Consider the following 23,115-nt stretch of genomic DNA (forward strand, 5'->3'; position numbering starts at 1 on the left):
ACCATTCAATCCTGCAAATGTCTTGTATTTTCCAAATTGTTGTTACCGTCTTCATGACGCACTGTGAAAATGCTGTGTGATGCCGAGTCATCTACTGCCACTGACCACAATCGTAATTTTATTGGGTAAAAGGGTACAAAGATACAGAGTGTTACATGTTGTGACCTCATTCTAACGACCTGTCCTCAGGCACTTGATATCTGATGTTAGGTGTCATCCGTTCGGTCTGTGACTCCTGAACAGAATCCATTACTAGACAGACGTTCTTCTTTACTACAGACAAAAGAGACCTGCTCTACTGACATCATTTCTCATGATAAATGCAACTCAGAGCTACAAGCCTACTATAAACAGCGTCCCCTATTGTGTTTTTCAAGGCTTAACATCCTCTGCCTCCATTTCTTGTGCGAGAACCCCACATGTGCTGCTACAACTCTAACACAACGTAGTCTGTGATGTTATTTTCTGACAACTGGAGGTCTGTGCTTGTGCGTCAGGTGCGGACTGGAATCACTCCGGTAGAGCCTGACCCCGGCTGTGTGCGTTACATGCGGTGGATTTTGTCGTGATCCATGAACTGTTTGAGGCTGTGCAGGTTGTCCCACCACTGGAAGAGGAAGGTCTCAGCGATGAGGCTGAACCAGGGCGTGATCAACAGCTCGTTGCGCTTGGCCTTGTTCAGCATCTCCTTCAGCTCCTCCTTGCTCACGTAGCAGTGGGTTTGGATCTCGTTGGGGTCTGGACTCAAATCCACATCCTTCAGAGAGACAAGAAATCAAAAGACACTGAGTCAGGGCAAAGATGTGTCGCCTAACTTTAAAAGGATCAATGACAACATGTCCGATATCTGCTGTCACATCTGAGAAACCTGACTTCCCACAGCTCAAGCCATGAACAGTCCCTCTGTAACAGACTGCACTTAACTGGCTCACTTTTCAGTGTCACTGTTCTATCATCAGTTTGGGTTGGAGTGGTTTTTCATTTGCATTGGAAATGCAAAATAGACCTAGTTCGAGTGCCTTGGAAAGTGAGTAGGATCAGAAATAATTCAGTGCGATGCGGCATTCGAGCTCGGAGAAAGTAGCTCGTCTGCTGATCTTACTTTCTATCACTTCCTATATTCATCAAATGCATGTGTAGAGGCTTTGTGTTGTTCAAATTGAACTTGCAGATTTTTAATTTGTGGCCACATGGACAGGAAATAGAGTCCCAGTCTTGGAAGTGGGTGAAAAAGAAACACCAACAGGGGCTTGGTACATCACATATCTTTATGTAGCTGAAGTCTAAAACCAGTAGATGTCGCAGTGTCACCTTCTGCATGAAGAGGATGTAGTCGATCTCATGTTCTCCCCAAACACCGTCTGACTGGGCCTTGTAGTGGATTCTTGTTAGATACGTCATTTCTTCTGGTGTCACCTGAGTCACAGGAGATATCTCCATAATCCTCTTCCATCCAATGAAGAAGCTGGGACATGCATACAACCACACCCACGCAGTATATTACCTGATCCATGGGAATACCCAGTTCAGCTTCGAGTCTCCTCTGAGCAGCTCTCCTCACTCCAATAGCATCTTTCTCTTCCACCTCACTGTCGGTGTGTAAGGGATGACTGCAGCATGTGTTTGTGAAGCAGCCTACAAACACACACACACACAAAGATACAGGACATGGTTAAACTCCCAGTAATGCTGGTACTACTTGTGTGTGTGTCAACATAAGTGGTTTAGTGCTGTGCTGCTGACCTGGAAAGGTGATTTTGGCATCAGACCGCTGTTGTAAGAGCAGTTTCTCTTCACTGTTGAAGATGAAGACACTGAAAGCTCTGTGTAGTAAACCTGGTGAAACAAAAACACTGTTTACCACCAGTACAGATTTAACATGGGCTAAAAAAGAAGAAGAAGCATACTACAGGTGTGTTCATGGCATTTCATCATGGAGGACACGCACCTTTATCAATGTTGGAGTTGAGGTGGCAGTTCTTCTTGGTATCGGCTCCGATCTTGCGGTCGTCCTCGTCGATGAGGATGCACTTTTCAGCCAGCAGCTGCACCTGCTTCTCATCCAGGTGATCCGTGGAAATCTCAGGCATCTTGACTGCAGACTGCAGGTGTCTCACCTCACTGCAGAGCGATGGGGAGCAGGAAGACAACAGGGTTTTCAGAACAGGAGCTGTGCACTTTGGTTATGACCTTCTGAACACAGCAGGCACTGTGGCTTCTCTGACCATTTGCTTACTTAAAAAAAAAAATCCTCTCATCTCTACTATTAACAGTTCAATTTTAATAATCATTATTGCCATGGCATTCACACGTGTTGCCAAAGCGCAAATACAATATTAATTTACAGCTTATTTTTCAATACTATTTAAAAACATTTACTTAGAACACGAATATCATAACCCCATATGTATTTGGATCATCATTAAATAAGTTAAACACAAATATTTAGATACAAAAAAAAATAGAAGTATAAATCAAAAAAGATTATATTAAATTAACGATGATTACAAATGTTGCTACTATACAATGAATTCAATTAGTTACAATATGAACATGTTGCACTTAAAGATAAGTTCCCAGATTGGTCTGACCCCAAGTCAAGACAAGTCCAGCTGGCAACTTAAACTCCAAACTCCATAGTAATAAGTGCAGCCTTCTTTGTGTTGTGTGAGCCGAATTAAAGAGAGCAGGTTCAGAGTCTGAGTTGATGTTCTTAAAGTGGGAACTTTAACCCACACGCCAAGCCGCATCCAGTTGAAGATATATTTAAACGGAGTCTGGCAGTTGTTCGTGTTGATGTGGGACACCAGGCTATCAATAGCAGCTCAGCTCCGGGTCTCGCAGATCTCAGACCTCCATGTCTCGACCTGAGCGGGGGTCAGAGCTGCACACAGAGGCCGGGCTCACCTGGATATCGTCCTGCGGCTGATGGTAGCTGTTAGTCCGGGTCCGCTCCTCAAGGCTGCGGCTCTAAAGCAGACAGGTACGTTTGGTTTGATAGCTGCAGCCGCAGCGCATCCCTGGTAGGACAATCTCCGGAACACCGCCCACACAGACCGCACCATCACCTGACGAGGAGGAAAACCAATCACAACGAGCGACGCCACGGCTGACGGTGAAAACCGGCGAGGCGTTCAGTCAATCAGGACGGGACTCTGCACTGCTGACCGCACCACGGGCACGAGGACACATCCACTACAACTCCCATAGAAAGAATCTGTAGTTTCAAAACCTTCACAGCAAGATCTTGCATTTTAGAGGATCTGTGTATTTTCTTGAAAACAGCATGATAATGAAACATTATTCATTTAAGATCCTCATATTGTCTCAGCACTATATTCATATTGAATGTTTTATTGCTTAGCAAGCGGCAAAGTGATTTTGTGTTGGGAGATAACGGTGGTGCAATTGTAAAGCAAAGCAAAAAAGGTTTTTAGTTAGATTCCTAGTTTGACCCACCTGTGACCATCAAAAGATAAAGTAACAAAGATAATAGATTGATTACATTTTGGTCCATGACAGTCAGAAATCCAAACAAGCTCATTTGACTTTCATGTTTAACATAATAAAACCCTGTAATAATTGTGTGTTCATTGATTTGTTTATTTATTCATTATTAAGTTATGAAGGGCACACTGATAGAAAGAGCTTTTCCCAGGGAGTGAAGACTGCAGCACAAACAGCTTAAAACAAAAAATGACAAGCTATCATTAACTGCTATTTACTACATCCTATGAATGTACATATTACTTCCATAGTAGTTTTGTTAAATTCTGGTTTGCACTACTCTCATCCTATCTACCATTTAAGTTATGACTTGTACTAGGTTTTCCTTTACGTTGTGTATTTATAAGTTCTGTTGTTTACACCGGGGGTCAGAGGGAAACAGCATTTCATTTCCAATTGTCCTGTACATATGGCAGATCTGACAATAAAGTTGACTTTGACTAACTTGACTTTGATTTTGTAAATACTCAGAAACTACAGGTAAATGTATTCAACTAAGTATATATTTCCCTCTGGATGATATTGTAGTTGAATTGTGAAGCATAGTCAAGTAGAAATACTCCAATTACGTAATGGTATATTCAAATAAATATATTTACTCTCCATTGGATAATATTTTAAGTATGACCGCTACAGTGTGTGGGACCTTGTGATCCAGGTCCAGCAAAGTCAGTTCCGGGTTTTGTAGTGAACACGTCATCGGACCACAGCTCAGCCCGCACCACCCCAGACCTGACAGCTGAACATAAGTATGCACTGAGACACACACACAGACACACAGACCCACTACCTACACACAGACACACAACATACTCACTTACGCACTTACGCATAAACGTCACGGCTGTGTCGCTGGACGATCCGCTTCTTTTCAGCTCTTCCTGCTCACAGCGACATTTTAGCAACTCAACAATGACGTCCGAGCTTTCACTGCCTGTTTCGGACGTCACCGCGTGCCATTGGCTGCCGCCGCATTGGCGCGGCAGGTCATTGGCTCAAAGGGAGTCACGTGATGCAAAATAAAAAAAGATACGTCGCTGTGTCTGAAAAATTTGTTTCAAAAATGTTTTCTAGATGTTAAACTGAATCCGGGCGACCACAGCATGGTGAATAATACAAGCTAATATTTCACATCGTCGTTGGGTCGCTCGTCCAGCGCCACTCTGCTCGCGCCCGGGGCTAGCCACGTTAGCATCAAGCTAGCCCAGCGTCCAGAGCTTGATGCGGGGCGAGGGTGAAGTCAGGGAGGCAATGACAGCGGTGAGTGTCGATGCTGCTCTGTGGATGAAAGCCGTGGGATTAAGCGGCGAATAGGAATTTACCGTTTTGCTTTTCTCGGGCCGTTCTCGGGGAAATTGTACAGTACATCCATGTAGGTATTGTTGCATGTCAAAATGCCTCCCTCAGTGTTTCGCTAATATTAGCTAAAAAGCTATAGGTCTCTGCTACGTGCAGATGCTAATGACGTTACCGATGATGATAACGCGACTGTCTCATAGCCCCCCAAAAACACGCTGTCCTCTTTTCGGGTGGGATACAATTCACCAAGAAACGCACCTTTATTCGACCGAATGTTTAATATTCCAATAGTTACACTTAGTTTAGGAATAACAGGTTCAAATGATGTGTCAACAACATTTGAGATTCTATGTATGCAGCACATTTCTGCTTATATGTAAAGCAGCATTTAAAAAACAATGTGTGTAATATACTCTTTGTTTACAGACCAGTACTATACACTATGTTTGTATAAATGCATTTTATATTTATCAGTAAGTGCAATTTCATCCAATGTGTGGATAATTCCTGTCTGTTCACATCATATTTATGTATTTATTCAATATATGTCATTTAATTTACTCCCATGCAATATCCTAATGTCTGTTTGTGTCATTTTTAAATCTAGTTTTATGTATTTATTAATTATTTTTCTTTCTTATTGTAAAAAGCTTGTATACCTACTTAGGGAACCCATACTATTTTAAATTACATCCATGAGCTGGATGCAACATCATTTCACTATACTGTGAACTTGTCTTGTGTGTGTGGTCTGAAGGACTATACAATTAATCTTAAAATGCTAGATTTATGCAGCTATGAAGCCATGGCTGCAGCAGCAAGGACCCTAAACCTATATATTTAGGTTATACCGCTTTGCATGACATGACTTCTCTTTTCCCTGCAGGTAGGTGGTGGCAACACGTCGACCTAACCCCTCCACCGCCCAGCCGGCGAGCTCGGCCTTTGTTTACCTGCTTCCCAGGTAGGACGTGAGGGGAGGGGAAGGGGGGCAGGGCAACCCAGCAAGTAGGAGGGATGCCGGTGGAGGGCGGAAGCAGCAGCGGCTCTGCATCAGCCACCCGCCACCCCAAGCAGAAACGCAAGGCTCACAGTCTGTCCATCCGGCGCACCAACAGCACAGAGGACAGGCCCCAGGGCGTCCAAAGAGGAGACATGCTGGAGGGACAGGTGAGGGAGATGCATACACACTCACGCCTTTTCACTCTCTCTCCCTCTTGCAAACGCACATGCAGCTTGTTAGGCATGTATTAAAATCTGTTGAGGCAAAGCCACAACATTTTTTGCATATTTTTAAATATGCAAAAAGCAGAATGTCATTCAGACAGTCACTCTGTAGTGTTGTAAGGCAGTTTCTTTTTGTCATGGGAGCACAGTTCCAGCCGGTTGAGCAGCATTTCATTTTTTACTTGGTGTTACAAGATCCTCAGCTTGCATTCGATTGTTAACATTTGTTATTTTTCCTACTGAAAATGTTTTTTTTTTAGCCCCAACGGAATAAACTTTGTTTGATAGGGGCCATTTAGATTTGACATCTAAACGAATCTTAACTGTCTGGTGTGGATGTGCATGTTGGTGATGGTTATTTCTGCTGAAACAAAAGAATCGACTGTGAATTTTGAAGCCAACTGGTGCCATCAAGTTAGTGATTAACCATCCTCAAACATTTAAATTGGAGCCACAATTGATTTATTTCTGCCAGAAATGGAAGAGTGCTCCATTGTTTGATTGCTCAACTTTTTCTTGTTGCAAACCAGTTGCAGCAAATAGCACGTCTGTGCCGCCAAGATAATAAAAACGTTGTCTGTTTGATCAAGACTCCATGGTTGTTAACTTTTGGGAGTTGGCTGAAGCTCTGACCTCATTGACAGTCATCTATCAGATAAGATACACAAAGTATTTGTGAGTGAATGTCAAGTGGTTTGGATTCTATCATTGCGTCTTCGGAGCTGTTTGGTTTTAAGAGTCAGAATCAGATGCTCTGATCGGGATCCCCACTGTGACTGTCCGAAAGGGTGAGTTGGGTCCTCAATAAGCCCGATTTATTCTCTAGTGTGCAGATGCCTTCATACATTTATACAGTATAGTGCTGGGATCTGGGACCATATTGATGGACAACCGATGTTCATTATCTAGATATTACATTAAACTATTATGTAAATTATTAATGTGATGCTTGATTTTTGTCTGTATCCAGTAGCCCGTGGAAGCCCTTTCGACTTTACTTTCTCTGCTTGACCCTGTCCTTAAATTATCAGTCTCTAAATCCAAAGCTCAGCTTGCACTGGCTGGTTGTCTCATCAAGTTTTAATATGGGCTGCTTGTCCTGGTCTGATTAGTCTTTTCACCAGGCTTTTCCCCTCCATTGCTGAGCCATGCCGGCTCTGTTTATGTACCTAGTCCACCCTCCCTCCACACACAGCACAAGTTCCACTTACACAGAAAGCTTTACAATCCCACTAGCCGCACAAAGAATGCATTATCTTTCTCACTTGGAATACTTTGAAACTAGAGGTTTAAAGGCCATAACTAAGCAGCTTTGAATTCACGAGGACTGCCCGTTGTTTGTTAATTGACTTATTAGGTTTTCCTTCAACAAATGTGTTAACATGTGGAGCCGACAGAATGGTCAATTTGTAGGTTTGAGCATGTGCCAGAAGAAATAATGTTTAAGTATGCAGTTTCCTCATCTTTCTGATGGTTGTAGAAATTCGATGCAGCTCTCGAATTGAGCTGTCAAACGCAGGCTTTTGAGTCCATTGTGTTCAAGGCAGCCTTTACATCTCTTTACATGTCAGTCTGCTTCAGACTAGTGGTCATCTGATAACACGGTGCCTCCAGGAGTTCATCATGGAGGTGAGTCAGTGGAAATGTAGAGTTTGACTGGTTGGACTCCAGCTGGTGTGTAGTCAGATGATTGCTGGCCGGTTATGGTTCTGTTTTCCAACGTGTAGTTGAGCATCAGGGCCGTTGGTGGCAGATGACAATGGTTAAATATACTGGATGTGTTTGACAAGAGATTTATGTGTTTTCTGTCTGTCTGTGTATTTTATGAGTCACCTAAACTTCTCTTTGAACAGCGATTATACAAGATGTTAGATTAACTGTTATTGATATAGAGACACTTTTTTACAATCGGAAATTGTACTTGCTCATGTCAGCAACAGTATCAACAGGTTTGAATATATAATTTTGGGACATTTTTGGGAAATAATGTTAAAGTTCAGATTTATAAACAAAACATATTACTCAATTTATTTTGTGATACTGGATTTTAAAGCGATTATTAACCTGAGGTTTCTAAAGGTGTTCTTTTTCTTGCTTGTGTTTGCAGGATTCAAAGTTGCCTCTCCCCATACGAAGCAATCTTCTCGAACTTTTTGGCCAAATCGAGCGCGAGTTTGAAAACCTTTACATCGAAAACATTGAATGTGAGTAACTGACTTTTCTACCTCACCGTATTGAGCGTCGGGTGTTGATTGACTAACCAGATGGTTTGAGAGCTCAGTCAGTGTTTGCTTACTGATGACTGTCACTGTGCTAACATTACAGTACGCCGGGAAATCGACTCCCTGAATGAGAGACTGACTGGAGATGGACAAACAATCGAGGGAGGAGATCCCACCAAGGGAGCGCTGAAAACAAAAGGTCCAGTATTTCTTACACACACTTTGTAGATCATAATACGTTTAACAAATGTGGCACTGTGCACACACTTTGTACATCATTATACGTTTACCAAATGTGCAGTATACACATACCCTTTGTACCTCATAAAACGTTTTTACAAATGTGGCATTCAAATTAATGTGTATATCTCTATTAATGTAAACGTAATTTTCTGCCTGGGTCACTGACATCTAACATTTGCATTCTTCAACATTTGAAGCTGTTACCTGTAGTGATTTGACACAATAGAGTTAAATTATGATCTTTATGACTTAATAAAAGAGTACAGCAGTAAAGAGGAACTGATAACTGACCCTAACAATAAGTCAGGTTGATTGTAGGACTGGTTGAGCCTGACAGGAAGGTAAACCTTAAAAATAGCCTGACAAGGGCAATCTGTAGGGATATATTTCTATGGGAATCCTATTTAAATCCCCTTTGCAAAAGAGAATTTCATGCAATAAGACTGACTGGCTGAAGCAAACCTTTTTGAACTGGTAACTCTTAAAATTACATATTACATGCTAATGGTTCTGCTGCCACAAGTTTCCAGAAATGGTTAACAGTCGTGCACATCAGTGAACCCCTGTTGTTTGTGTCTCCATCACACAGCCAGTCACAGCACAAGTCAACTGTCACAGAAGCTGAAGACGACCTACAAAGCCTCTACCAGCAAGGTACCGGAACCCTGCTTGGTTAACCCATTCTATAGGGCCTGTAAAATACATATGTCATCATCTGTGTAATCATCTGAGATGCTGGGATTGATGGTAACAGGCTGTCACAATTAAGGAAGGAAGTGGTTTTGGGCAAGCTATTGTTGTTGAACTTTTACTTTTCTGATGTCATGATGGATCAATATGCAGATGTTTGGAAGTTAATTAATCAAACTCTGTCATATTTAGTCTTCTTCTGTTTTTTAAACTCTGATGTAGAGCTTGTACACTTTCCACGGCAAAATAAGTGGACCTCGCAACTTCAGTTTGGCCACATGGGAGTTGTGGGGCGGAGATTCATGGGTAACTTCCTGAATGCTCTGTTTGTTTTCACTAAGCATTGTGGGGGAGCAGCTACGGGCCGAATCTCTCTTTTAACTAAAGTCTGACCTTGACTCCTCATCTCTTCTCTGCTCTGCACTCTGGCAAGGGGTCATTCGGGTGAACGGCTGCATTAGTTAAATCTATAAAATGTGTTTCTTTGAGAAATATACTGTTTTTGAAAGTGTCTAATTGGTCAAATGATTCATAACTGAGTCTCCTAGCCAGTAGAGTTACAGAATATCGGACTGTTATAACCAAATCCTAGACCTGATTATCAGGAGGAGGGATGGCTACCTTGAAAAGTTCATGTAGCTGAGGACAGAGACTGGGTACAAGGAAACCTACCTTGTCGTCATTTAAAGTGAAAAAGAATATTCAGCCGTAAGCAACTCCAAACTTAATGATTTAGACTTTATATGAAGCTTTTTTTAATGTAATCTTTACTATAAAACAATAAATCAACCAAATATATACAATTTGAAAACATAGTCTTAGATAAAATGTAAACATGAATGCACATCGTTTCTGCATTGTTAACTCTAAATAATAATTAAAATGTTCTTCTCTCTCGCTGTCCCTTTTAAAGCAAATAAACAATATTAATGTAATGTGAATGCAGCCATTGTGTGAGCTGGATGAAGAGTGGGACACACAGTCATCCTCTCATTGAAAAGAAAGAAACAGAGGATACATGGGATCAAGGGAGGACTTATTAATTAACCTCCTGTCAGAACTAGCTGCTTCATACTTTACGGCTAACCCATCAGCTGGCAAAGAAACATGACCACAAACTAATTCTGTTCAGACTGAAGAGACCTGGAACTAATGATCTGCACTAACTATATCCTTAGTTTACTGCTGGGATGAGCTAATCCTCTTGTTGCTCACTGCTCATCAGTGTCTTCTAATGACAGTAAACAATAAGATGGTAGCATAGTGTAATGTGAGTGTAAACTCAGCAGACAGAATGAGAGAATACATTAACACAGCCTGAACCACGTGAACCAGATGCTTCGCTGCTGCATCTAACGACTCGCAGTGATCTGAGCTTATTGCAGTGGTCAGCCGTCCGCTTGCAGCAGCATGAACAGTGCAGGTTGTGATCGCTCTCTGACAAGTAAACAGACCAATAGATCATCTGGTTTTACAGGTGCAAGTGCACAGTGTTTCCATCTACTGGTACTTGAATTGGCGAATGAGCAGTCCTGATATTTATACTCCAATGACACAGTTTGAGGCAATTTGAAACTACAACCTAATGGGAGTTGCAGAGTCATGCTCTCATGTATAAACAATCCTTGTGTGTGTCATCTAGGATGAAAACACACTTGACTTTTTTGTGCTTTTGAGGCCTTGTCAGAAAACCAAACTCACTTTGTTTTAAAGATGTTGTCCCTTCCAGGAACGATAATTCAATTTTTCAGAGAGCTGTCTGGCTGTCGACAGGTTTTGATCTGATCCTTTGGGGATAAATCTGCAGTTAAAAGTGAATTGGCTTCATGATGCTAGAAAAACCTTGAGTAAAACCCAAAGACTTTGGCTAACCCGCTAATCTCCCTCTGTGACACTGGCCCTCCGAAACTGTGCCTTATCTGTTCATCTGTTTGTCAGAGAGCAGCAGTAAACTGTGTGACGACTGTCAGAACTATTTCCTGTAGTCTGCGGGATTGTCATGAAGCCACATTTCAGTTAACAAACCAAACCCATAAACCTGTTTTCTGTAACTTTGTTCAGCCATGTAAGTTAACCAGGATTGATACTCATGCCCCTCTCTTGTTGTCCCTCTCCGTCTCACCCCCCCAACCATCTCTTCCCTCCCCGATCAGATTGTGTCCAGTTTCAAAGCCACCGCAGGGTCTCGGGCTGTGTGTCAGCTGCTCAAGGAGTATGTGGGTCACCGGGACGGGATCTGGGACCTCAGCGTCACTCGAACTCAGCCGGTGGTACTGGGCACCGCCTCTGCAGGTACACCCACTTTAATGACTATTTACATTCACTGCATTCTGGATTTGCTTGGCCTATATGCTGCGTAGTGGGTTTCAATAGGGATAATAAGTCAAGATGAGATGTGCAGTGTTCACATCATTTTATATTACATTTTATAGAAATGAAAATCTTAATAGTCCATTTCTATGTAAATTTGTCTTTGGCTACAAAGCAAAGCATATGGTTTGATAAATAGAGTAACAAAAATACAAAAGGCAAATTAATTCTGTCGACTGGATGTAATGAGAGAAAAATAAAAGCACAGAGGAGATGATTGATGGGATCTTTTGCACACAAATCGTCTTGATTGTGTTAATATTCGTGGGACAACTCTCAAAAAGACTAAACTAAAATTTTTGTCAAAATGTATTACTTCCACCAAGGAGGTTATGTTTTTCTATCTGTCTCTTAGTTAGCAGGTTTCTGCAAAAACTACTGGACCGATTAGCATGAGATCTGGTGGAAGGGTGTGGTAGTGTTCAGGAAATAACCCATTACATTTGTGCAGATCCAGGCCCCTTTTTAACATTGTGAGTTTTTTTCAACATTTACAATGATTTCTCAGATAATAATTCATGGATCTTGAAGATCAGCCATGCCTCGGGGAATGATAATTTAAAGGGAGCCTAATTTGGTGCCGATCCAAATATAAATCTTGATCTAGTGAATTTGAATGTGGTTTCATAAGGGGGATTGTTCAGCCATGGTGGAGGTGTGTGATCCATTTTACTTCTTTCCATGTAGCTCAGGTTTTTTCCAGCTTTTTCCTGTTTTGTTTATTTTACTGAATTGTGCACAATCTCCCCGCGATGTGGTCTAGAATCTTTTCACCAAATGGTACCACTATGCAAAAACAGCACATTACAACATTAATTAGCTAATATTACTGTAGAAATGTATAAGGTGGCCTCATGTTGTCCCCCTGCTCTCTCACAGACCACTCGGCTCTGCTTTGGAGCATAGAGACTGGGAAATGTCTTCTGAGATATGCTGGTCATGCTGGTTCAGGTAAAGAGAAACTTTATTGATATAAGATATGTAGCAAGTAGTGTTGTGTAACAGGTTTGTATCACAATGTGTGCTGCAAAATACTGTCAACATTTGCTCACAGGAGTCGTTGGTTGATATTTACTTCTCATCATTTACCCACAGTTAACTCCATCAAGTTCCACCCCACAGAGCAGATGGCCATCACAGGTCAGTATGTGAACAAGTGTGTTTATGACGACGTACGTCATGACAGTTTGACTGACCGTCAGGATGTGAATGTGCTGCATGTCTGTTGATGTGCACTCCTGTTTGCACAGCCTCTGGGGACCAGACGGCGCACATCTGGCGCTACATGGTGCAGCTTCCTGTCCCCCAGCCACCACCAGATGTCAGTGTGAGTAGCTTGGTACTGTTCTCGTCTCAGGATTTTTTTCTGGAATGTCCTGGAATTTGACAGATATATTTCGGCCAAAGGATGCATGTCACCACCTGGCTCAGAAGCCGTGACAAAAGAGAGGGAGACTTTGGAAAGCCAATCTTTTAGTTCATGGTAATTATCTGACCATGCACGGAACACAACTAAGGAAGAAATGAGACGTGGTTATCAGTGAAATCAGTAGTGAGTGTTCGTGGATACATGAGTGAAGCGTATGTGTTGCTGCGGAGAAGATGTTGGTTGAAGACTAAATTAAGACTGCATGAGGTTCAGGTTAGTGAGAGAGTGAGAGAGAGAGAGAGAGAGAGAAAGACAGTCTCAGCCAGGAGGACAGGCTTTTATAGGAGGAACACTGGGCCAAGGTGATTCCAACTACGGGACTCTCAGCCCACCAGTTACCTGCTCATCACATCAGAGAACATCGAGTTAAATAAGGCAGGGGCCGTCAAAAAATGCAGGTGAATATTATGTACATTTACAAATAGGTCATTTTACTTCTCATGGTAAATTAACCATGAGAAGTAAATGGTTAATTTATTTAAGTAAATGGTTAATTTACTTCTCATTAAATTTTTTTTAATTTTAATTCTGCATTAAAATGTGAAAAGACTTAGATCTGTGTTTTATATATGTTGTTGTTTTGTGTTCTCACATTAGTTTCCAGTCATTTTCAATCCTACTGAAATCTGTAATTTAATGATAACTGTATTTCGTGATAATTGTAGTTTCAAGGTAATGGTCGGTTTCAGTTGCATCAACTTCTTTTTGTGCTATAGTCAGCGTTGTGTTTGGCTGCCTGTCACTTATCAAATGAAATATGACCTAGCGGCAGAAATTCCATATTGTGCATCTAATTTCCCGAATCCATCGCTCACTCTCTGGACGTGTGTCCCTCCACAGGCTCCTTGTGATGACGACCAGGACTTGTCAGACCGAGAGGAAGGAGAGGTGGATGGAGAGGGCCCCTGCGAGGTCCCCACCGTCCGGGTGCCTACAGCCACCCTGAAGAGTCACCAGGGTGTAGTGATCGCAGCCGATTGGTTGGTTGGAGGCCGACAAGTGGTGACAGCTTCCTGGGATCGTGCTGCGAACCTGTATGAGGTGGAGACGTCTGAGCTGGTGCACACACTCACTGGTAGGTAAACAGGCTAATACTACACCATAGGCCCTGTTCACACCTGGTATCAACATGCATTTCATCTCTGTTTGCAAAGACAAAATCATGTTATTTATAGTCCGTCTGACACGTGTGTGTGTGTCTGCAGGCCATGACCAGGAGCTGACCCACTGCTGTACACACCCTACCCAGCGTCTGGTGGTCACCTCATCCAGAGACACCACCTTCAGACTGTGGGACTTCAGAGACCCGTCCATCCACTCTGTCAACGTCTTCCAGGGACACACCGAGTCAGTCGGACACACACACCTGCACTCCCACTACTACACTCACAATCCTGGTTGATAGAACTAGTTACTGCAGTCTTCATTATGCCCACAGGGTGGTGCTGTAGCATCTCTCTTGTCTGTAAATCCCTTCATCACTTTATGTTATTTTCCTTTTACTGTGCCACATTAATTTACAGACCCAACTGCTCTAAGCCAAATCCTCCACTCTCTTCTCATTCATTACAGAGCGCCTCTCCTTACTTTGGCGGCTTCTTGGCGTTCTCCGTCTACCTCTGTCCCTCCCTCACTTTCCTGTTCATTTATCTGTCCGTTTCTGCGTTAATCCCCCACTCTGTGTAATTTGGCACTCGCTCGCTGTTAACACTCAATTGCAGACGCTCATTTCAAAACGTTGACTGTCAGGCTTGTCTGTGACTTTCGATGGCAGCACTCTGTAAAGAGTTTAAGAAGAGTGTGTGTGTTTGTGTGCATGCGCACACGTCTACATGTGTGTGCTGGCTGGCTGCAAGCCTTTGATTGCAAGTGGGGGATTACATAGAGCTCATTATGTACAACCCCAACATGTATAATTCCTGCAGATCCCACTTTAATTCTCTCCCATAAGACAATTGGTGTAATGAGATTAAGCACCAGTGTTTCACAGTTAATGACAGCCCTCCTCCTTCCCATCCCTCCGTCCTTATTTCCTTCCCAAATGGCAATTGATCTGCTTTAAAGACCCCCTCCAAAGACATCCCACTGTTATACCTTGTTAACGTCCATATGCTGTTTTTATGAATGACATAATCAGTCACCGCCATAGCTGAGCATTTCCAATGTGGAACAGCAGTGAACCACTGACAGTTTCATTGATATGAATTCAGACAAGGGTTTCTGAATCTCAGAAATATATCCCTTCACCATCTTGTATGTTCTAAAACAGCTATGGCGACATTATCTGAGCAGACTATGGCTTTCTTGCCTAGGTAAATTTTACAAAAATAAAATAACAAAATAAACACTATAAAAAAATATATATCCATATAGGTACAGCGGAGAGCTGGGTTTGCACAGAACTCATTATCTTGGCACACTAATGTTAGTGGACATCACTCTGGTGAGGCCGTTTCAAATGAGTCAGCATGTCGATATGCTACCATCTACATATCCGATAGCAGTTAAGCAATATCGGCTTCTGTATGATCCACTCGTTTATCTCTTAAAGTCTCCTTTCTCCATTCCCTCTTGTCCTATTGTTGAAGGCTTCATCTGTTTCCTATACGTAACTGACGTTGATCATATTGAGCCTCAAATGCCTTGTTCTGTTTGGTCAAATTCAAAAATCCAATGTGATTCAGTGTATTTGTTATAGGACACTTGGGGAAAAACAGGAAATATTATAATGTAGAGGGAAAGCTGTAGCAAAGGATTTTTCTTTGACATTTTGCTCAAAGATAGCTATAAGAATGAATCACTAACCAAAATAGTGGGAGTTTACTCTCCCACAAACTTTTTCTACTTTCCGAGTTGTTCGATTTTTCTGCTATAGTCAGAACCTCTGTTGCCGTCTCTCTTGCTAATTTCCCTGAATCTCCAATTTGGCGTAATGATGTCACATAAATGGAGACAGAGAGGAGAGTGTTGAATGCTTTAAAAGGCACAAGATGTTGAGAGCTAGAGGGGGAGACCATCCCCATGCCTCCTCCGTCTTCGCTGGCAATTACTGCTAACACTCCCTGACAGCAAACCTCGGCAGCTAAAAGTGCAGCATACACCCTCTGTCCGAACCCCCCACTCTCTCTCTCTCTCTCTCTCTCTCTCTCTCTCTCTCTCTCTCTCTCTCTCTCTCTCTCTCTCTCTCTTCCCCCCCCCCCCCCCCCAGCCGTAATTGCAGAGTAATGACGAGCACACTTGAGCTAACAAAACCCGCCCAGAGCAAACGAGAGGTGATGTCGGACTGACTCTACAAACAGGATGCCATGTCAAGTTTGTCTCAAAAGCCATCGACGGCTATCTGAGGCATTTGATAGAAATGCAACCTGTGCATGTGCGTGTGTGTGTGTGTGTGCATCACCAGATTTGACAGCCTGTCTCTGGAGGATTTCACCAGCACTTACCAGGTGCTCTGCAGCTGTCAGTTTAACTGCAGCACAGCAGTAAAATGAGTCGGACGCGCTGTAAAATAACAGCGCGTCCGACTCTGATTCACCTGAAGTGTTTCCCTTACATTTGAGTTATTCGGCTTAACGCTCATCCAAAATGATTAACAAAGACTACATTTTTGAAATGCATACACCAGTCGTTGAAGGTACTTCTTGGGGAGGATGGTAAAGTTCACCACCACAGTACCAGTACACATACTCCTGTTTACCTTTCAGATTCATGTACTACAAAATGCTGGTAGGCAAAGAAATAAAAAACAGTACAGAGGATCAGTTTATATGTAACTGTAGTAAAAAAAATCTGCATCAGCATTTAATCCACCCCACATCTGATATTTGCTCAAACAATACACAGACATTCAAACCATCAGGGATCTCCATGACATAAACTAAGGATACCTGGATTTATTCATTGTGTTTTTAAAGTATGGATGAGAAGTCAAAGATGATTCCAAAGCAGTTTAAAACTGTTTATACTTTGATAGTTTTGGCCTACGTTGATGTGTTGTATGTTATATTATTAAAATTATTATTTGTATTGATAATGCATATATTATTTAAATATAAAACATGTTGAAAGATACAGTTTGTTTATCATGATTTTTGTTTAATCTTTCGGACATCTTAACAATGTCGCGATAATACTGAGAAGTAGTTTTCATCTCTACTTCCCATGATTCCCTCTGTCCCTCCCTCCCCAGCTTCCTAAGTCTCCAGTCTTGACCTTGGCTGTCAGAGACACTGCAGAGACACCATTAAGAAACACAACTCCCCTCCCGCTTCCCCACCCATTTTAAATACCCTTTAACCTTAATCAACCTTTTAATCAATTATCTTGTCTGATTACGCTGCACACATACCTCCCACCTCGCATACCTCCTCTCTCTCTCTCTCTCTCTGTCTCTCTCTCTCTCTCTCTCTCTCTCTCTCTCGTATTCCCAGGTGGGCGTTACCCTGCACTGTTAGAAGGCGCCTGTTCCTGAGCCCCAGCTTCTCTAATAGAACCAAGTTCAGTCCCTTAATTAGCCCTTAATGCTGTGTCAGTTTGAATTAAGGGAGAAGGCAGTTTTGGCAAGAAAATCTAGATGTGGAAACGACTGTGTGCGTGTGTTTGTGTATAATTGTACAGATATCTTTAAGAGGACCACTTTGAGCCTAAAACGCACGGCGTGAGGACATTTTGGCCTATCTTCAATTTCTGACCCAGTATTAATGGTCCGTTTCACGTTTAAGTCTTGATTTTAGGGTTAAAATTAGGTTTAGATAAGGGTTTGGCATTCAGTTATGATGGTTAGGGAACGGGGCTCGGGAATGCATTTTGCCAATGAATGTCCTCACTAAGATAGGTATACAAATATGTGTGTTCGTGTGTGTGAGAGTGAGAGTGTGAGAAGAGGAAAAAGCCTCAGAGGAGCGACTGACACGCAGTAATAAACTGACTGATGTTAGCCGTCTACTGAGGTAACGGTTAGACGTGAAGTCAATGCTCTCGTGTGGCGCGAGGCATCACAGCTGGTGGGGATGAAGGCAATGGGGGGGTATTTGATATTTTGATGGGGATTAAAAGGAGGAACTATTAAAAAAAGAGACTTATGTATATATGAATTCTTGAATATTGAATGGTGGAAATTAATAACTATAACTGCTTATATATATTTAATTGTGTTAATCAACTTTCAGTGTTGAGTTTCATGTCCCAGGATAAAATGCCTGACGACATGAGACTCGCTGTGATTAAAATGTAGAGAGTCGGTGTATCCACAGAACAAACACATAGGGCAGTATGAACATTATTGAACGCAGTGTATTCTCAAAGCTTCTGCTGTGTGTAATCCTTCTATTACTATAAAAAAGATGATCAGTGCATGAATTTGAATGCATGAACAATGTTCCAACACACCCAGGTTCATTTAGTATCAGTGCTCATATCACTGTGGCACACTGTCCCATGTCTTGGTGGGTGAGGGATAATAGTGCCATAGATAAACATTCACTATTTCCTTCCAAACTTTACTAATTTCCCTGAACCAAAAAATGAGTAGAAACTTTCCCTGATTTTGTGTGTCTATGTTTTTCAGCACGGTGACGTCGGCGGTGTTCACGGTGGGCGACAACGTGGTTTCAGGGAGCGACGACCGCACCGTCAAGGTGTGGGATCTGAAGAACATGAGGTCCCCCATAGCAACCATCCGCACTGACTCAGCTGTGAACAGGTGGGTGAAGGGACACGTGTAACTGGATGAGAGCTGGGCCTCGTACCTGTGGATCCACTTTTAACAGGAGTCATTTTTCTTATGCCTCCACACAGCACCAACAGTAGCCTGAGGTGTTATGATTTCAGGTTGTCCGTCTATCCCACTCTTAATTTTGAAGTCTCTAAATCCAATCTGCATATCTTTGGAGTGACCGTACCCAGAGACAAGTCACGTACACATGAGGAGATCATGGAACCACCACACAGAAACACCCTTGAACCACCGTGCCTTCCAAATGTTGTATGAACTTCACCTAAACTGATAAGAATTGGGTGGTGAAAGGTGCAATGATGTCACATTGTGTGAACACATAGGCTCAGATGGGGTTTGGTGTTCAAAGGTCACTGTGACCCCAAAACATAACAAATTCTCCAAAACACAAGAAATATAAAACATTCAAAAATACCTTCTGATTAGATTTCTTTAAAGTCTTCAGTACCCATAGGAGTCTGCACAGACATGGATATTAACCATTTGCTGTACTGGAACTGTCTAAATGTACAGTTTTCAGTAGTTATCTAAATGCCAGCCGGGAACACATGAGAGTCCAGAGGCAGCTAATGTCAGCGGATCATTTCAGCTGTGTCCAACTATAAAGTGAAATGTGCCGAAGTAAATTTGTGCTTCAGATAGTTTCTGTAAATGAGCCAGCTGCAGTGGAACAGGAGATAAATAAAAAAGTTTACGATGAAGAATGAACCAAAATCCTATTAAACGAGAACTCGATGTGATGTTTCAGGATAAGCGTCTCCGCCAACCAGAGGATCATCGCCCTGCCACATGACAATCGACAGGTCCGACTGTTTGACATGAGCGGAGTGAGGCTGGCCAGACTTCCACGAAGCAACAGGATGGTAAGGAGGGGGGAGGTGTGTCTTTGATTCATCAGTTGAAGTCATTAAAACTAACATTCTACACCTCTGTGTGTGTGTAGGGTCACAGGCGTATGGTATGCTGCACAGCGTGGAACGAAGAGAACCAGTCGTGCAACCTGTTCACCTGCGGCTTCGACCGCCAGGCCATTGGCTGGAACATCAACATCCCTGTCCTGCTGCAGGAGAAGTGATGCCACTGACGCACACACGCACACACACACAAATACACTCACAGCAACGCACACAGTGAAGTAGGAGACGATCAGAATCGATCCATGTAAATACAATGTGGTACATACACTGTAATCTGTGGACCTCGTACGTGCTCGTACGGTGAAAGCGTTTACCCTGTGAAACATGGTCGTTGTGCATTTCACGCAGGTGTGACGTGTGAAATACGTTTTTCATTATTGTCTTATTTTTTGGAATGCAGATGTGACACTGATTGACGAGAGCATACTATTCCTCTGGTTAATTTATTCTGTCTCTCAGTGTGCACATGTGCAGAACGACACAGTTCCGACACTTTTGTTTTCAGAGTTTGCACGAGGCCACGCCCCTCTGTGTTTTTGTGCCCTTCCATTGTTTAGCATGGATTGTCGAGCCCTCCCTGTGAAAGAAATGACAAACTATAAATCTGACTCCACAGTCGCAGGCTGCTGTTCACGTCACTGCTGTTTTCTGTTACTGCCTAATGGAGGCTCTCGCATGTAGATAAACTACAGTCATGAGCCCAGGAGAGTTTGTAGAATATGATTTAAAGACATTCTGTATATATGAAGTTGAGGCCTCCGTTGCAGGTTGTTGCTTGTTTCTGAAGATGACGTGAAACGTTTTTATCCTTTTAGTCAAAACAGAATATTTCCTATCATGGAGCCAAACATATCATCACATCCCCTCCTGCACGTTATCTTAACATGTTCCACACAGGACCTGCTCTTTCAAAGATGGAGATTTGTGTCTTTGCCTATTAGTACCTTGGATGCTTTCAGTTCACAGCCAGCCTATATATAAATATATGTAATATTTTGAACGTATACTGTAACCCTGCCTTGTTCCATGTTTACAGGATGTTTTCATTTTTTTTTAAGCATTGCTTAAATTCTGCCTTTCGGTCAGGATGCAAAGTGTCAAGAGCAAAGTAAACATCTGCACTCGGGTTGCTCTGGAATCCTCTAGAGGTGTGAGATGCGTTCATCGTCATCCTAAATGAAATATTCACCACAGGTTGCAAGTGTAGTTAGTATCATTTTCTGGACTCATATGTTTTTTTTTCTTTCTATTTTTATTCACGAGTGTATTCTTCGGTTAGAGAGCAGGGCTGCTTCTTCTCCAAACCCTGCGTTAACTCTTAAACAGCCCCTGCTTGTGCTTTGATTTCCTGCCCTCCTGCCTCTCACCTATTCTCCCCACACTCCTGCTTGTGAGCCCCCAGGAAACGTCTTCTCGTGAATTGAATGTAATTTTCCACCGTAGCTTTATTTCTTTGAGATTCCTTTACGGGCTGTTACTCTCACCGGGTTCATCCCAATATCCCACCCTCCAAACTAACACTTTGGCAAACACCTATGAAAACTATTTGGCATGTGAGCATCAGGAGGAGAGCTGAAGCTGGAGTGCAGGAAATCTAAGCAAAAGTGGAGCATGTGAGTGTGAGCGCAGGGTTTGAAGTGAAAGCGTAACGTGAAATGAATACAGTAAGTCCTGTTCTTGAAAACCACTCTCTTGAAAAGCTATTGCCAACTCCGAGCCCGTCTCGCTTTGTCGTGTATTTAAATGAGTGAATTTGTTGCTTTGTGGACATTTCGGCGCTTCGGTAACGTCAACATCACGTCGTGGTGTTGACACTTTGCATCGAACCCTCAGCCTTGTACCTCTCGCCGTTAGCTGTAGATGAAGCCTCTCTGTCTGTTGGATCCCCAAACAGAAGCAATAACCCGTCTCCTTGATGTTTGACCTGAAATTAACAGAAACTATACCTGTTACACAAGTGCAATATCCCAAACATGAAGTCATGCTCTAGTTTTATTCATCCTCGGATGTTTCGATGCTGTAAACCTCGGAGTACGTAGCTATGCATTTGCTTCGGACCACTATTCACGACTGTTTCTACCAACAATAGAGCTGGGATGGATTTTTTCTTTGAAGTAGCATGTACCTAAAAATGTAATAAACTTAAAGAAATACCTTGAAAATGCATGCATTAGCCTTATCCATCTGAGCAACAATGCAATTTCCCAAACGCTTGTTAAATAACTAATTGTGTTCCGCTGCACGGTGCAGATGGGATTTTCACTCCTCTTTCATGCAGGGAACTCCGGCGCCCACTGCTATCGGTGTCATTTTGATCTGCAGGTAGAAAGGCAAGGTATAATTTGCGCCCCACATATGAATTCTAACTCGGAGGAAATATGATTTTGGACTGATACATTAAATTATCGCGTGTCGGATTGGAAGGGTAAAAAAAAAAGTGGATAGACTTCACTTCATTGTAGTGAGTCATATTCACCTCAAACTTCATTATGTGATCTACTTTGCATACTTTATTGTGACGGGTACGTGCTCTCTGACACTTTCCAATAAAAATGTGTGATTTCCTTTTTGCAGTCTCTCGTGTCTCCTTCGTCTTAATTAACACCCCCCCCCCCCTCCCCCGCTCTCGTCTCCTATTCACTTCAGAGAGATATGCATCATCTTGAAAGTCACCCGCTATTCATCGGGATGTAAATGAACGCTGCCTCGGGATAATGACCTCCAGTGGCAGCAGGAGCATGAGGTGTACAAACATTTGTGCCGAGCAGCAGGAGTTCTGTTGTTTTACCAAAGGCTGATTAGACGCTTGATATTTTTAGTCTGTGTGAAGTCTCTTTGCCAAACAGTCCTGCGGCATAAAGGAAGCTATACGGCAGCTACACATACTATAGACATGCTGACACCTCTCTGGGTAGCTGCTGTTCCAGTGAAGCGTTAGTGCCTGAACCAGGTTCCTATGAGATGTTGTGACAGCAATAAAAATAAACAAGCTAAACGAACGTCGGCCACCATTACACCTTTTCTGTCTATGATCTGACGTGTTACGTTAATGTGCTCAACTGATTTTCAGTACGTCACATCAAGTGAAAGTTAAAGGTTCAAGTAGACTGATGTTTAATTTTATATTTACTCAAGCAAGAGCTACATCATTTAAACCACGAGGATATGTGCGCTAAACAAATTTTCGAGATGAGTAAAACTCTTCTCAGCTAACAACTGCATTACGGTGATGGATGAAGTATTCAGATCTTTAATGTAAAGGAGGTATACTAGAGAGTAGAAATACTCATTTACAAGTACAGGTTCTGCATTGAAAAGTACTGCAGTTTAAGTGCATAATTATTATTTATCAAAAAAAAAGGATTTGGCACAGGTATTAAAAGTAAAAGTAATTGCTGCATAAAAATGGCTTAACTGCCTCAACAGTCTGCTACCCATGTGTTGATGTTTAAATAGGATTTTATGTTTGTAGTTGGT

At 42.4% G+C, this 23,115-nt stretch overlaps 2 protein-coding genes across 7 annotated transcripts; one reads left to right on the forward strand and one right to left on the reverse strand.

Moving 5' to 3' along the window:
- Positions 1–101: 101 nt before the first annotated feature.
- idi1 (isopentenyl-diphosphate delta isomerase 1) lies at positions 102–4,461 on the reverse strand. 4 transcript variants are annotated; one of them, XM_062379621.1, is made up of 7 exons: positions 4,329–4,461; positions 2,908–3,068; positions 1,949–2,121; positions 1,744–1,836; positions 1,505–1,635; positions 1,312–1,416; positions 102–757 (listed from the first exon to the last, which is right to left on the reverse strand). In XM_062379621.1, the coding sequence occupies exons 1-7, from the start codon at positions 4,338–4,340 to the stop codon at positions 545–547; spliced, it is 888 nt and encodes a 295-aa protein (XP_062235605.1). In that variant the 5' UTR covers positions 4,341–4,461; the 3' UTR covers positions 102–544. The 4 variants fall into 4 exon arrangements, with proteins under 4 accessions (XP_062235605.1, XP_062235606.1, XP_062235608.1 ...); XM_062379622.1 differs by having other exon boundaries at positions 4,337–4,459; XM_062379624.1 differs by having other exon boundaries at positions 4,333–4,452.
- LOC133932780 (WD repeat-containing protein 37-like) lies at positions 4,183–22,207 on the forward strand. Of its 3 annotated transcripts, none has more exons than XM_062379619.1 (14): positions 4,183–4,256; positions 5,693–5,976; positions 8,141–8,237; positions 8,359–8,454; positions 9,088–9,152; positions 11,342–11,480; positions 12,438–12,509; positions 12,654–12,698; positions 12,809–12,885; positions 13,828–14,062; positions 14,193–14,334; positions 18,554–18,688; positions 19,470–19,584; positions 19,665–22,207. In XM_062379619.1, the coding sequence occupies exons 2-14, from the start codon at positions 5,824–5,826 to the stop codon at positions 19,794–19,796; spliced, it is 1,503 nt and encodes a 500-aa protein (XP_062235603.1). In that variant the 5' UTR covers positions 4,183–4,256; positions 5,693–5,823; the 3' UTR covers positions 19,797–22,207. The 3 variants fall into 3 exon arrangements, with proteins under 3 accessions (XP_062235603.1, XP_062235602.1, XP_062235604.1); XM_062379618.1 differs by lacking the exon at positions 4,183–4,256 and adding an exon at positions 4,614–4,767; XM_062379620.1 differs by lacking the exon at positions 4,183–4,256 and adding an exon at positions 4,861–4,879.
- The last annotated feature ends 908 nt before the right edge of the window (positions 22,208–23,115 follow it).

The sequence above is a fragment of the Platichthys flesus genome, chromosome 21 (assembly GCF_949316205.1).
Source record: "Platichthys flesus chromosome 21, fPlaFle2.1, whole genome shotgun sequence".
In the NCBI taxonomy this organism is placed as follows: domain Eukaryota; kingdom Metazoa; phylum Chordata; class Actinopteri; order Pleuronectiformes; family Pleuronectidae; genus Platichthys; species Platichthys flesus.